The 14,590-nt window shown below is 49.1% G+C and overlaps 8 protein-coding genes across 8 annotated transcripts; 4 read left to right on the top strand and 4 right to left on the bottom strand.

The window, feature by feature from the left end:
• Window positions 1-533: 533 nt before the first annotated feature.
• FMAN_13399 (uncharacterized protein) lies at window positions 534-2,120 on the top strand (the record flags this gene model as incomplete). The annotated part of the gene is made up of 4 exons (XM_041832863.1): window positions 534-819; window positions 882-932; window positions 989-1,970; window positions 2,027-2,120. The coding sequence occupies 4 exons, from the start codon at window positions 534-536 to the stop codon at window positions 2,118-2,120; spliced, it is 1,413 nt and encodes a 470-aa protein (XP_041683284.1).
• Window positions 2,121-2,704: 584 nt separating this feature from the next.
• On the bottom strand, window positions 2,705-4,104 carry FMAN_13400 (putative endochitinase; the record flags this gene model as incomplete). The annotated part of the gene is made up of 4 exons (XM_041832865.1): window positions 2,705-3,687; window positions 3,738-3,787; window positions 3,840-3,938; window positions 3,989-4,104. The coding sequence occupies 4 exons, from the start codon at window positions 4,102-4,104 to the stop codon at window positions 2,705-2,707; spliced, it is 1,248 nt and encodes a 415-aa protein (XP_041683285.1).
• A 1,412-nt stretch (window positions 4,105-5,516) lies between these two features.
• FMAN_13401 (uncharacterized protein) lies at window positions 5,517-6,658 on the bottom strand (the record flags this gene model as incomplete). Its single annotated transcript, XM_041832866.1, has 3 exons — window positions 5,517-6,089; window positions 6,142-6,402; window positions 6,446-6,658. The coding sequence occupies 3 exons, from the start codon at window positions 6,656-6,658 to the stop codon at window positions 5,517-5,519; spliced, it is 1,047 nt and encodes a 348-aa protein (XP_041683286.1).
• Window positions 6,659-7,729: 1,071 nt separating this feature from the next.
• Window positions 7,730-8,665, top strand: FMAN_13402 (uncharacterized protein; the record flags this gene model as incomplete). The annotated part of the gene is made up of 1 exon (XM_041832867.1): window positions 7,730-8,665. One exon carries the CDS (start codon window positions 7,730-7,732, stop codon window positions 8,663-8,665), a length of 936 nt encoding a protein of 311 aa, XP_041683287.1.
• A 243-nt stretch (window positions 8,666-8,908) lies between these two features.
• On the bottom strand, window positions 8,909-10,009 carry FMAN_13403 (uncharacterized protein; the record flags this gene model as incomplete). Its single annotated transcript, XM_041832868.1, has 1 exon — window positions 8,909-10,009. One exon carries the CDS (start codon window positions 10,007-10,009, stop codon window positions 8,909-8,911), a length of 1,101 nt encoding a protein of 366 aa, XP_041683288.1.
• A 496-nt stretch (window positions 10,010-10,505) lies between these two features.
• Window positions 10,506-11,549, top strand: FMAN_13404 (uncharacterized protein; the record flags this gene model as incomplete). Its single annotated transcript, XM_041832869.1, has 3 exons — window positions 10,506-11,024; window positions 11,103-11,328; window positions 11,380-11,549. 3 exons carry the CDS (start codon window positions 10,506-10,508, stop codon window positions 11,547-11,549), a joined length of 915 nt encoding a protein of 304 aa, XP_041683289.1.
• A 56-nt stretch (window positions 11,550-11,605) lies between these two features.
• On the bottom strand, window positions 11,606-12,706 carry FMAN_13405 (uncharacterized protein; the record flags this gene model as incomplete). Its single annotated transcript, XM_041832870.1, has 1 exon — window positions 11,606-12,706. One exon carries the CDS (start codon window positions 12,704-12,706, stop codon window positions 11,606-11,608), a length of 1,101 nt encoding a protein of 366 aa, XP_041683290.1.
• Window positions 12,707-13,007: 301 nt separating this feature from the next.
• Window positions 13,008-14,433, top strand: FMAN_13406 (uncharacterized protein; the record flags this gene model as incomplete). The annotated part of the gene is made up of 4 exons (XM_041832871.1): window positions 13,008-13,309; window positions 13,357-13,622; window positions 13,679-13,794; window positions 13,855-14,433. The coding sequence occupies 4 exons, from the start codon at window positions 13,008-13,010 to the stop codon at window positions 14,431-14,433; spliced, it is 1,263 nt and encodes a 420-aa protein (XP_041683291.1).
• Window positions 14,434-14,590: the final 157 nt, after the last annotated feature.

Consider the following 14,590-nt stretch of genomic DNA (forward strand, 5'->3'; position numbering starts at 1 on the left):
GAGTAATGTAAGTCTGCAACTATGATAGAAGAGACACCAATAGCCCTGATTTTGCGAAAATGCGTCCCGGTAGTTTGGTTAGATCGCGACGCCTCAAAACGCGTCCCACTCTAAGTGCGGAATTTGCCTTTCCACGTGCGGAACCCTCCATCATTAATCTCTGGTGCCCCATAGCCGATTGTCGCTGACAAGGTATTCACTGCAATTGGGCAACTCTACACGGGGATATCGCCAAAGTTGGTCCTGATAAGCGGCTAAATATCAGTGGCCGACAAGGTTTACACTTGATAAACGACCCACGGGACCAAATCTGATACCGTCTAGCTCACGATATGCAGGCCCAGTCTAGACCCTAAAGATAAAGTCGGGGTAGATAACCTGGGGTAGCAACCGATTTCGGATCCAGTAGAAATAAGGGCAAGATCGCCCATTGAGATTGTGAAGACAGACTGAGTCACTTCCTCTTTCACCTTCACTTCTCCTCATCTGTCTCTGCCATATAGATATCTCTGTCGACATATACGAAGGCGATCATGGCCTCTCAAGAAGTGCAGCAGGTGAGCGACGACAAAGTCACACCGTACAGACCAGCCGATGAGGAAGTTGTCTCCATGAAAGGCGAGACTCTTGAGTCTCATGAAGTCTTCCAGCAGACAGACGATGGCGTGCAGTTCAGAACTGTCAGCTGGCAGCGAGCCACCATCATCTTCCTCAAGATCCAGTTCGCCATGAGCATTCTGAGCGTGCCTGGTGCTTTTGCAACGCTTGGTGCTGTTGGAGGCGGTCTGTCGCTTGTTGGCTGGCATACTCTGAATACCTGTAAGTCAAATGCTCAATTGGTGAGACAAAGGGATCAAGATTGACTAATGACTCGTGTATAGACACCGCGGTTATTCTGGGTGAATTCCGAAACCGTCACCCCGAGTGCCATAGTACGTTCCCCATACACATTTTAAGCTTATATCGTGAGCTCTAACGATGTGGATAGCACTCGCTGATATGTGCGGCCGTCTTTGGGGCCGCATTGGCAAAGAACTTGTTGGTCTCCAAATTCTGGTCGCCCAAGTCCTCATCTCCGCCGCCGGCATCGTTTCCATCTCGACAGCTTTCAACGCCATCTCGAACCACGGCGCGTGCACCGTCATCTTCACCTTAATTGGTGCGATCTCAATTACCTTGTTCTCCTCGGTACGAACCTTCAGCCGCCTTGGTTGGGTTACATGGATCGGATTCTTTACATTCTTCGTGGCTGTCTTCATTTTCGTCGTTGCTGTGACCCAGCAAGATCGCCCTGCCATGGCTCCTAAGACTGGTAACTACGACCTAGGTTGGACTGCCATCGCTCACCCTACGTTTGTAGCAGGTATCACTGCCTCTGCCAACATCTTCATCAGCAACAGTGGTTCATCTATGTATCTGCCTGTGCTGTCAGAAATGAAGCGTCCTGAGCACTTCAGAAAGGCCGTGCTTGTCACAGGTGTCCTCGTGACAGCTATGTACCTGTCTTTCTCCCTTGTCATCTACAGATGGTGCGGCGTTTGGCTGGCAACCCCAGCCTTTGGAAGTGCAGGCCCTCTGTTCAAGAAGATCTCGTACGGAATTGCGCTTCCAGGTCTTATTATCGGTGTCGGCATTTACCAGCACGTGGCCGCAAAGTACATTTTCGTCCGAATCCTCCGCGACTCGCACCATCTTCAGGAGAACACGATGGTCCATTGGAGTACCTGGATTGGTAGCAATCTTACTCTCGGAATCCTGGCTTTCATCGTTGCCGAGGCTGTCCCCATTCTCAACTACCTACTAGGTCTTGCCGGAGCCGTCTGTTTTGCCCCATTCAGCTTGATCTTCCCAGCTCTCCTTTGGATGCAGGATTTCAAGCATTATAGAACAGGCAATTCATCTAACCAGGCGAAATATTGGTCCCATGCCCTCATCGTACTCGTTGGATCTTTCATGGTAATTGCCGGGACGTAAGTCAATAACTGATCGCCCCCTGTGAAATGTGCGATAGCTAACCCCCTTGAAGTTACAGTGTGGCTGTATCTATCCAAGACGCCTACCGATCTGGCTTGATTGCGAAGGTCTTCAACTGTGCTGATAACTCTGGAACAATCTCTTGAGCTGCATAGTAGCGTTTCGTGGGTCTACTCATGGTGGCTGATTCTGGAACGAAATGGAGGGGAGACCTAGCCTAGTTGTGAATAGAACAAACATTCTTGAAGTGGCGTTCCAATACGAAGTAGCGTAAGATAAAGGATTCAGTATTTATATGATGCTCGTATTTAGGACACTACCCGCTCTTCAAAACGGCATAGAATATCCGCTTATCAAGTGCGTTATCCGATGTGCGGGCCGCTTGACATCACAGTCGGATAGCGCACTGTCCCAATTGTTCGACGCGGGTGAACTAATTACTCAGAGATGTTCAGTTTGACCAATCCTAGAGATCTTTAGTGTAACGATCTTAGCATGCGCTTGACTCCTTATCCGCGTCACTTTGATTGGATGACCTCCTTTTTGTGCACAGTGAAGTCGTGATAGTATGGGACTAGACAGCATCGGAAAGTAATGCCAAGCGAATGTCTATTGGTATAAAAAGCGAATGTCTACAATAATTCGACAATAAAACGCGAGTGCATGTCCTAAGCGACCAATTCCCTACCGTTTCATGTTCTCATGAACATATCATGTTGCCACCGCCCTCTCAAGAAAGCCCCTTGGCAATGTTGGCGTACTGCGAGTTGGGGTAGCTCAAACAGTTGTTAGTGCTATCAAGAGTTCCAAGCTTCTTGGAGCTGGTACCGATCAGCGAGTCAGCACCAGTCTTGTCAGCAGACGCCTCCCAGAACATGCTGCCACCAAGACTAAGGTTCTTGATGTAAAGGACCTTGTTCTCGACCATACCAGGGGTGTCGAAAGAGATAAGCTCCTTCGCGTTGGAATCGTAGCTATAAGAGGCCTGAGCATCACGATCATAGACAAGACTGGCTCCAGCCTTGGGCAAAGCCTTGTAGTCCCAGATACCGTTCTCCCAGCTTCCAGATCCGACACCAGAATATGGCTGTCCGAGGCCGGCGGTGTTCTCAAATGCGCGACCGTAGATGGGCATGCCGAGGACCATCTTGGCTGATGGGACTCCACCATTGACGTAAGCCTTGACAGCCTGGTCAGTGTTGAACGGCGTAGCGTTAGGGATCTTGGTGTTGGCGTATTTGTTAGCTTGATGGCCGGAGAAGGCGCTCCAAGAGCCGGCGTAGTCATAAGCCATGAGATTAACATGGTCGAGGACGGATCCGAGGTCTTTCATCTTGAGTTTGTTGTAGTTATCAGGACCTGCAGGAGCAGCGATCGAAAGCTGGAAGTGATATCCATTGGCATATTGCTTGGAATAGGAATCGAGCTCGCTGCGCACGGCCTGAAGCAGAAGAATCATGTTACTAGCGTCGGTAGCGTTGGCGGGATATTCCCAGTCGATGTCGATACCATCGAAGCCCCAGTCCTTCATGAGAGTTACAGAACTCTTAGCGAAGGTGGATCGGGTAGCAGCTGAGGCTGAGGCAGCAGGGAAGTTGGTTGACCAGGTCCAGCCGCCAATGGAAAGCATGACTTTGAGCTTTCGGTTGGCCTTCTTGAGGAGGAAGAGCTGCTTGACGCATCCGTAGGCGTTGTTCCCGGGCTCCTCCCAGGCTATGTTTAGTCAGTATCGGTCTCCAGTAAGAACAGGCAGCCTCGCTTACAGTCGCCAGTGTAGTGTTTTTCAAGATCGGCATACGAGTCACCAGTGTACCTGCAATCTGTCAGCGCCCTTGAAATATTGAGTGTAATATGTAAATACTTACACAGTGCCATCAGCTCTCACATTCATGAAAGCATAAAGCACGTGAGTCAGTTGCGATGCGGGAAGGTTCTGGGGTTGATAGTTACGCCCATAAATACCCCTGCATGTGATGAGTGAATGAATCAAGAGCACGTGAGAAGGGAGACGAACCAGTTGACAAAGTAAACGGCGTTGACGCTACCAGTTGCCTCCTCGGAGATGTCGTCGTTGTTGGCTGGAACGACAAGGGCAGGGATGCCAGAAGTCATATCGTCGAGTGCGACCATTGTGAATGTTGAGATGCGCTAGCGGAAGTGTTTATAAATATTGTAAGATTATGATTCGATGTTGTAATCTTGATTGATCATTTTTGGCCCAGTACCTGGCCCTAGAGAGCATTATATACGCCTGGAATCATCCTGAAGAACATCTCGTCAAATGCAGTATTCGTAGATAACAGAACCCGTCATTCTCCAAAGTCACCAACTCGTCTCAGCAGGATGTTGAAAGACATGTTGAGTTGCAGTGTTGGAAGAAAGAACATGTGCAGAATACTCAAGTGACTTTGCAAGCCTGTAATGACTTGAAATGCAGTGGAGAGGCGATTATAGCCGTGGTTAATGGAGAGACTGCGGTCATACTTGGTCGGTTGCAACGTTGCAGATCTGTTTCAGCACTTGGGACGATCACAGCGACCGTCACCAACACCTGGCGAAAACAAGTCCCGGAAATAAGGAAGCCGGATATTTAGTAGCGACGTACTCATGAGTTAGAGTCGGGTGATGTCCTTGCTTGCGATTCACAGTCACCTTGATTTGATAGTAGGGCTGATGAACAGTCTTTCTCCGATAAGGTTGGTGACAGCAGAAGAAACATCGAGATAAGGTAATTTGTCGCACGTCACTTGATTTATCTCTGGTAGTGACGATGTAACCCAAAACGGAATTTGTTCTGTAATCTAGTGTCTTTTATCGTAGTTGCAAACTAGGGTAGTATTCGCAAGAGCGTGATGCGGGCACCGGGCTAGTGAGCTGGCACGGCGAGTGACAACCGATTGAACTAAGCGAGTAGGCCAAAGCATCGAGAATCTTCTTCCTTGTGTCCCGAACTGCCCAGCAAGGTGATGTAGGTAAATCATCCCACGGCAGAAGTAACGTAGTGCCTCAAAGGCATTCGGATGCCAAGCGAAATGCATCTCCGGCATTTGGGAGAATCCATCATCTTGGCAAGCCCCGTCGGAGATTTCTAAGCCCCTAAAAAGCTCTCGTGATCGCTTCATCACTGCGAAAATCCCAATGCTACATCAATGTCTGATCTCAAGTTACAATGGCGTCTGCATTAGGAAGGTGGCTAACCAATGGGACACTGATGTTCGCACAAGACATTGGAGCAGGTGGCGCATGTCTCACTGCCGAGTCGGGGCTAACTGATAAAGGATATCCCTTCAGCGGTCAGATATCAACACCAGCAAATCATGTTGCAACGATCGCCAGTCAGCAAAGGATTCGGGCCGGGCCATTACTCGATGTTGAAGGAAAGTCCGGGGCACGAGGAGACATGGTCATTCGTCTTTTAAAGCAAGATAAGAATCCTGATTCCATGTTTTTGATCGGATACCGAACCTCGAGGATCTCGCATCTCGCATCTCGCCCAATGTGCTGCCGTTCATCGCATATCTACTGAATCTACCAGCTAAATGTTACGCAAAAGAGGGTATCGTGCTACTTGAGCTGATCCCAATGCTGAGAAGATCCATATAATTCACCAGCACCTCATCATCGGCATGAAGATCCTGCTGCACCCAAATAGCCTGAATAGCATTCGTCACTGCCTTCATACTTCTGACCCGTGCATCGCGTTGAGTTCTGTCAATCAAGTTAAGAATCGCCACCCGCTGATCGTCTCTCCCTGATTCACACGCGAGAATCAGCAGAGGGAAGAAGTGGATGCAGGTACACGATGCCACTGGCCCCTCAAACAGTGCATCTATCAGCGAGTCTAGAAGTGCGGGTGCTTCCCACGGAGACTGTGAAGCGCGCGCTATGTATATCCGTGTTGCTACGCGATAGAGCTCCAAGGCGACTGCACTTTCGGGATTTAGATCATTAGGGATGGGGCTGGCGATGAGATCGTCGACCTGCGCTTCGAGCCGTTGGAGCGATTTGCGATATTCTGGACTGTTACTTTTCGGATCTTGTGGATCTATTATGATATCGCATGCGTCAAAGAGGAGGCTCATTATCGAAGAGGTTGGATCTATAGGGGGGTGATTCTGAGGGTCTGTTAGCTGCTCGACTCGGAATCAGGTCTCGTAACAAGCATACAGGTTTGTAGATCGACAATTGAGAAGTGGCTACGTGATCGGAGCGTTGGACAGGCTTGATGAATGCCTTCTGAGCCAGTGCTTTGTGTCGCCAGTGCTGCGTACTGAAACGTGAGAGCGTATGATGATAGTTGACCCAGTCAATGAGAGCGTAGGTTTCACTCTCAGAAGAACGATGACTGAGTTGAGTAGCTTGAATTACGTCCACAGCGCCCCAAATATGCCACACCCATTCACCTGAGCTCTCAGAAGGGCGTAAAGTCTTAAATATCAGCAGGGTCTCAATAGGCGTTGGGATCACGTACCTCAAATGATCCAAGGAGCATGGAAGCAGCCACGTGCAGGGAGGCATTCACCAAGGACAGTTTACCATCCTCGGCAGAGGTTGATAGTAGATGGAGTGCCTGAACTTTGAGCCTGAGAGCTGTTTCGCTCAGGCCATGACGATGAAGGGAAGAATAGGCTAGAATGGCATGCAGAAGAGCCGAGGATGAAGCACTGTTGTTGGTCATGGCCATTCTCATAAGTGCATCACGGATGCCAGCCGTTGTCGTGCTGAATGTGACCAAAGATAAGTGCGCTAGGTCATGAACTAATACAAGTCAGAAGATATGGACATTGTGAATGTGATGTAGCCCTCACAGTAATTTAGCAGTTCATTCTGATTGGTATATATTGCGGACTGTTTTAGTGACTTTGGAGGCTGGATGTGTGCCTGAACCTGGCCACACTGTGAGGACAGGTAATTATGTAGCTCGACGTCCCAAAATGATGTGTTGATCAAGAAGAGGCGACTGGGGATCTCGCCTGTCTTTCGAGAGGATACAGGCGCTTGCGTTGCTGAAGTGCATACTATCGCCCGCTTCCTGTCATTATTTCTCGGCCATGATAACCGAGCTTCATAGCCTTGACAGGTCAGTTGAGCCCGCTTGCATTTGTTACAATTCGGTCGGACTCCGTCGCACTGAATCTTGCGAGCTGATGCTGATGCTTAGTGATGACCAATTCGCTGCCAGCCTGGCCGACACTCACCTGCGCAAGTCCAACAGCTTTTTCGGGGTTTCATCTCAACAAACCAACCCGAATCACCGATTAATTTCGTTTCTGGTAGCAAATATCGCACGGTAGATGAAAGCAGTAAGATCTCAATCTCTCGGTCAAAGTTGCTGGTGATGGGGTCTCTCAGATGATAAGCAGACCCAGAATTTGTCATCAGCACTAAGTTCAGAAGCACCAATGACCAGCGGAGGCGACATTCTCCTGTCATCATGTCCCCCACTCGAAGCAACTCTTATCGAAGCTAAGATCGGACACTTGCCTACGCCAAGCCTCGAAGACCACCGGACTTTTAACATGCTTGCGAAGACTCCGTCTCCAGAGAACTCCCGGATCATGTATTCGTCATTCAACTTAGAGTACATTAGAAATCACTGCGGAATGAGACCATTGTTTGACCATGGTCAGGGCCCAGAGAATAAACAGGTTATATATACCGCTGATGCATCACCAGAGGGCAGTTACTCAGCCATTCAGACTATCTCTAATTATCACACTTTCACTCCCATTATCTCTTTATAACCAATACTAAGATGTCTGTCTATCTCGTCACCCAGGCCACTGGCCAGCAAAGCCAATGGGTCATCAAGCACCTACTTGAAGCTGGCCACCAGATCCATGCTGTTGTCCGTAATATCGAGAAGATCCCAGCCCTGCTTAACGACCCAAGCATTACTCTCTTCCAAGGAGAAAGCAAGAACCTCGACGATATCTTTAAAGCTTCTCAGGGCTGTCAAGGCGCTTTTCTCAACACCGTTTCCTTCCCTGGCTTGGAGGTCCCTCAGGCCAAAACGATCGTCGAAGCTTGTGACAAAGCTGGCGTCAAGCACCTCATCGCCGCCACCGCCATTGGTACGAACCGGAAAGACCTATGGGATAACGCAGATGTCAAAGCTATCCCTCATCTCCATGAATACTACACTTCTAAATATGAGGTCGAGAATATTGTTCGCATAGGAAAGTTCGAGTCATACACGATTCTCCGACCTGCACTTATCCACTACGATTTCTTTATCCCAGGCGCCTATAAGAACTTTCCACGCCTCCCAACCGATGGGGAAATCGATGATCTACTCACTGGTGGTGCCAAATTCCCTTACACTGATGCTCACGACGTGGGAAAGTACGCTGCTGCAGCCCTTCAGGACCCTACCAAATTCCGAGGCCAAGAAATTGACCTTGGAAATGAGCTGTTCGACTTTGAGCAGATCCGCGATATCCTGGTCAAGGTCAGCGGTAGGGAAGTCAGGGTTGTGAAGCGCACTCCTGAAGACGTGGAGAAGTTGGGCATTGCTGTTCATGGTCACATGTTTCAGCATTTCGCCAACTTGAAGCCTTTTGACTTTGTTCAAGGAGGGGCCAGAGAGGTCCAGGAAGAATTTAGTATTCGTTTTACTTCACTCGAAGCCGCGTTGCGGAGGGATATGGTTAGGCTCATGGAGTGTATTCCAGCCAAGAAGGAGGTATAATATGGGATTATAGTGAGATGTTTCGTAGTATGATAGCCAAGTAATCTTCAGGATAAGGTGACCATTTATATCTGAGGTTGTTTAACGAAAGCCACTGCGTGCTCGACACATGACGAAAGCTTCAAGTCGAGTGACAAACAAGCTCAAAGGATAAAGAAGGGCATGGCAATGCTCCTGTAGATAGGGCCCCATCAAAAGCCTCTCAAAAAACACAATCTCAAAGATTCTGAGTCAAGAGGGAATTCAAAGGCACGGGTATTTGCAGACCATTGCATGCTCAGTGCTTGTAGCATCCAGGCAAGCTCTTAACACATCCGTACGAGCACCCTCACCAGTCCATATAGGATATTTATGCGTGTCCACCCATTGAGAGCTTGGTCCCTTCAAGGGACGCTTTCCCCATCCCATCTTCTCTGCTTGGAACTGCTCCAGCACGTATAGATGCTTATGTATCTTGGGGTTGTTTGGTAATTCAACCGGATCCGGCTTGGGGCCCGAAATGCCGTCTTCTCGCTCTTGTAGCCTCATGATCAATGCCGTTACCGTACCGAGGGTTGTTCGAAATCCTTGCGCTGGTCCAAGACTAATAGACTCAGATACATCCTTGAGCAAGTCGATTTCCGAGTGGATGTCTGAGTGCAAACCATCCGTGCTCCCAGTGAGAACAAGAAAAACTGGTAGCTGAGAAATATCCGAGACGACTCCACAGCTCGGGTAGTCGCTCTGCCGTATGACGACAGACAAAGCTCGAAACAATGGGCGGATAGAATAATGCTTGCGTCCTGGGATGTCAGCATCAAGCAAGGCGCGATCGCCCTTTGTGCAGATTGCTCGGTTCAATACCAATCCCACGCGGGCTGCCGAAGAATTATCAAGTAGTGCAATAGAGTCCAACCGAAGCAACTTGGCCAAGAACTGATCATACTCAATATCAGTACGATAAGGCTTGAAATAGACTTGATGAATGTAGTTGAGCACGGCGATGTGGATTAGGGGCCCTAGAGTTCTGTTACTGGAGCTGATGCGATCCGAGAACAAAAAGATGGGAAAGATCTTGTTGCAGAAGCTCAAAGCTGAATGTCCTTGGATGCTTTCTAGATCACGCTTGGTATGTATTCCATCAAATTGGGTATACCATACCCGATGAATGTATTTGGCTTCGAGGCGGCCGCGTATGTAATGAAGAATCTCGTGTCGCTGTAGTTCAACGTCACCACGGAAGACAGCATCGACTCCGTAACGGGCTTCGTAGGGCGCGAGAGTACTCTTGTCATCTTTTTTCATAGGAAGATCCATTGAAAATGCATCTTGTGTAATAAATGGTGAGTAGAACAAGCTTTCCATGATGTTAGTCTTGCACTGTTGTGATTGGGGGTGCTGGAGAGAAGGTTGGAAGAGCGAGTATATGGTATCAAGAGGAGAGTGGATGACGAGAGGTTTTGTGTTAAATGAGCAATCGCTGGACACGTCATTGATTGAAGCACTGTAAAGCTTCTATCAATTTACACCGACAGACTATAGACTCGTAAACTCTAACGTCACCTGCCGTACCTGAGTGGCACCAGAAGGCGTTTCTAGGTAACGCCCCTTTCATCCTTGTAACGGCGGTCAAATGTGGCTCTCGTCGTCAGATCCACAATTGACCACTCTCTGTTGCGGACTTCCATAGTCATGGTCCAGAATAGTCCGCAAATTACATGCAAATTCTGCCTAGTACCATAACTGCAAATTGATAGCCTTGAGAGTTCTTATAAAATGGACGTCGCTGGCTGGGTCTTGGATCTGTTCACCTGGCATTCCTCCTTGTCTGCTGCCAACATCTCCAAAAGCTTCCTCCATCATGCCAAACAACGCCGAATCCCCTGCTTTCGTATACACGCCCGTACAACTAACGAACAAACTGCATTCACTTGTGTATGATGCTATAGATCCTTCACAGCCTTCGCTTTCCCAAGCTGGGAGGACAGTTCTCATCACCGGTGGATCGGCTGGTATCGGCTACGCCATTGCCGAGAACTTTGCTTTGGCTGGTGCAGATAAGATCATACTCACTGGTAGAACTCGCCCAAAGCTTGACGAGGCGATAGCAAGACTCGCTCATGATCACAGCGATTGCGATACCAAATTTGAAGGGGTAGTCTGTCAAATGTCTGACTCCAGCAGTATCGATCAGATGTTTGAAAGTTTGGGCGCAAATGGTGTTCATGTGGATGTCTTGGTCCTCAATGCTGCTCTCAATGTTGAAGGGACATTGTCGCATCAAGGCTGGGAGAAGACGTGGGAGCAGTTCATGGTCAATATTCGCGCGCTACATCAACTATGCGATCGCCTACACGGGCAAGAACAGGAAAAAAGAAAGGTATGAAACCAGCTGTCATTCTTTCTCCTTCTCACCTCCTCCCCTCGCTTGACAAACCATTGACAACGCGGACCATAGTACTATATAGTCAACGTCTCAACGGGTGCCATCCATGACTTTGGCAGCCCTAAAAGTCTGTCTTCGTATTCCTTAACAAAGGCATCCGGAACCTTGCTACTCCAGAAATTTGCAGACGAGAAGGATGTATCTCAAACTCAGATCGTCAGCTACCATCCAGGCGCCATTCTTACAGACCAAGCTCGAGAGAAAGGGATGACAGAAACGATGATGAATTGGGACGACGGTAAGTTTTATGATGTGCTCTCACGATAAGAACATGCCTAATGGTTTGTAGTGGCTCTTCCAGGCGCGTTTGCTGTCTGGTGCGCGTCAGATGAAGCTGCCTTTTTGCACGGTCGATTTGTATGGTCAGCTTGGGATGTCGAGGAGCTGAAGAGTGGATCGATTAGGAATAAGCTTGACAAAGACGGCCAGTTTCTTCGAATTGGTGTTCATGGTTTGTAGCGGCAGATTAATCAAGAGCGATAACTTGTATGCACTACTGTTATGTTGATGATAAGTCATGCACCCACCTGGCCCCATCGCTGTAAGGCTTCTCTATCGTGACGAAGCCAGGTATTCATGGTCGAGAGCCCTTCACCCGCAGCGCGCAATAGAACCCCTAGATCATCCAAGTCACCAGGCATTGCATCGCGGATGTCTTTATGTAAGCGAAGCATGTTGCATGGCAGCGAGGGACGCGCGAAATCGGCAGACACAAGCTGCCATTCTGCAGCCGACTTGGCTTCCCAAAGAGCCTTCTGTGCATTAAATCTTAGGTCGTGATGACACCGGACACCTATGGGCCAGTTCCCTCGAAGGTAAGTGTAGGTGCCTTGGGCAAGCTCTATGCATATGAGCGTTCGACGGACTGCTTCTTGCTCAACCCAAGTCTCCCAGCTCGCCTCGATAGGGTCATCATCACAAACCAATGACATTTGCAATCGCGATGCCCAAATATGAAGAACAATGTTATCGCGCTCCGCCTGTGTTTGTTGGCTGATACTGCCTGGTGAGAAGAGTCGCATACATTGATAGACAAGAAGTGCCTGCACCGAGGGAAGCATTTGCAAGTCGACAGTATCATCGCTTATTGACGCTGCATATAAGACCGTGACAATACTCGAGGCGCGCCTTGTAATCTCAGAATCGACGAAGCGCGCGTTAGAAGGATTTCGCACGACGTGTAGAGCACTCCCAGCTAACGCGTCGCGTAATGCATCTGACGCCAGAGTCTGTGATGAGTGGACGAATACATTGAACCCCTTCTCAGCCAGTGCCGCGGACTGCAGCGACATCAAATGAGCCAAGAATTCTGCGCGCGCCGTAAAATCGTCTGCTAATTGGGGGGAATATTCCGCAGAGTCGAGCTGCATGCCATATGCTTCAGTCGTGGAGATCAAAGAGGGCATCTGAAGAGAAAGCAAAGCATCGTCAATTGAATCACTGAGGAGCGGGCTACCAGAGGCACTTGGGAGCGAAGGTGACACGGGCGTGAAGGTGGGATACGAGCATTTCACGCCTTTCGCTGCGCAGCGCCTGCAGCTGGGGAGACTGAGGCTGCAGCGACGCTTGGAGCGTGCGCAAGCACTGCAAGACTTGCGCCGTAGAGACTGTCGCATCGCGACAATCAATGAAGGGGAGTGAATGCGAGCAATTCAGTTGAGTTTGCTGAAGCTTAATGTTTGTTTTTGAGCCGCGCCATTGTTTAGTCAAGCCTTACAGTGAGCCACCCACTGGAAAAGCGCCATAAAAGCAACCCCCAAGCCACTGAGTGACCAAGAGCGGGGCGGAAAACAACTGCGGGATCCACTTCTGGCCGCCTCCTTTAACATGCAACTTAAGTAGTCTTATGAAAACAAATGCGTAAAGTAGAGCCTCTTGGTGTCACAAGCCCCTCATCTCATCATCAGCGTTGTCACAATGCGCAGCGTGGCACTTCGACACTTGAGAACCAGAGTTACACTCTCTTCTTTGCCCTCGCGACATCGTTTGACCTTTCCTTCAGGCACAAGTCTACGCTACACTCGAACAACAGCAACGTCATCCTCTCCAGTCTTGTATCTTCCAATAGAGGACGTTGAAAGCCTGTATGGCTATAGCCCAGGAGGCTATCATCCAATTGATATCGGTGACCGTCTCGCTAGCCGATATCGCGTTGTACATAAGCTCGGACACGGCAGCTTCTCAACCATTTGGCTTGCTCGTGATGAAATCGCATCCAAGTATGTCGCTGTTAAAGTTGGGATAGCAAATTCAGACCAGCGGGAAGTGGACATCATCAGGCATCTTTCCCATTCGTCTCATGGATCGGAGCATTATGGGGAGGGATGCATTCTTCCGATCCTGGACCATTTCTGCATCGCGGGGCCCAATGGAACCATCCATGCTTCGTCACCGCACTTGCGCGATGCAGTCTCAGGGACGCGCAAGATGCCGCTGACTTCTATATGTTTCAGCTTCCAGTTGCAAGATCCATAGCTTCTCAGATGGTCTACGTTGTAGCTTACATTCACCGTCAGGGCTTGGCCCATGGCGGTGAGTATCACCTCTTTTTCAACGCGAGATCTGCGAGATACTGACTTCGCTATCAGACCTCCACTTGGGGAACTTCCTTCTCCGTTTACCGTCTACTATCGACCACCTGTCAGATAACCAGATATACGAGAAGTTTTCTCCACCGAGACCCGAGCCCGTCATCCGAGAAGACGCGCAACCTCTTCCACCAGGCGTACCTGAACATGTTTACTGGCCAATTTGGATACCGTAGGGAAGCAACAAGCTTACGCCCTCTGAGTCAAAGATCCTACTCGCCGACTTCGGCACAGCATTTTATCCCCACCGAAGACCAAGATTTGGGTCTTCTACGCCTCTCGACATATCCCCGCCCGAGGCACGATTCGAGCCAACAACTCCACTGTCTTTCTCAGCTGATATCTGGAGCCTTGCGCATGCCATCTGGGCAGTAATGGGACTGAAGACCGTCGTTGGTAGCTTCTTGTTGAGTGAGGATGACGTTACTCAAGAACAGGTTGATACTCTCGGGATTCTGCCTGACGAATGGTGGAACAAATGGGAAGCCAGATCCCGATGGTTCATGGAAGATGGAAGCCATAAGAACGGTGGATGCCCAGAGAGGTTGGAGGGACGGTTTGACTCAAGTATTCAGGACCCAAGACGCAAGCGTGGCATGGAGATTCTTGGTGAAAAGGAAAGTCACGCCTTTAAAGAAATGATACGGTGGATGCTATCTTACAGCCCTGGCGATCGACCAACCGCAGAGCAAATTTTAAAAACAGATTGGATGAAATATTGGGCAATGCCCAACTTTGATAACATTCATAAATGAAAGGAATAATCTAAACACATTTGAATCTATGGAATCGTAAGAATGCTCTTTAATCAGTCCGTATATCTGTTATTATCGTATGACTAGCCTAATACAACAGTGCAAGACAAGGCCTCCATCAAATTTGTTTGCAGTGCGTTGCCAAGCCTGCCTCGTC

This window comes from Fusarium mangiferae (assembly GCF_900044065.1).
Source record: "Fusarium mangiferae strain MRC7560 genome assembly, contig: FMAN_scaffold007, whole genome shotgun sequence".
Lineage (NCBI taxonomy): Eukaryota > Fungi > Ascomycota > Sordariomycetes > Hypocreales > Nectriaceae > Fusarium > Fusarium mangiferae.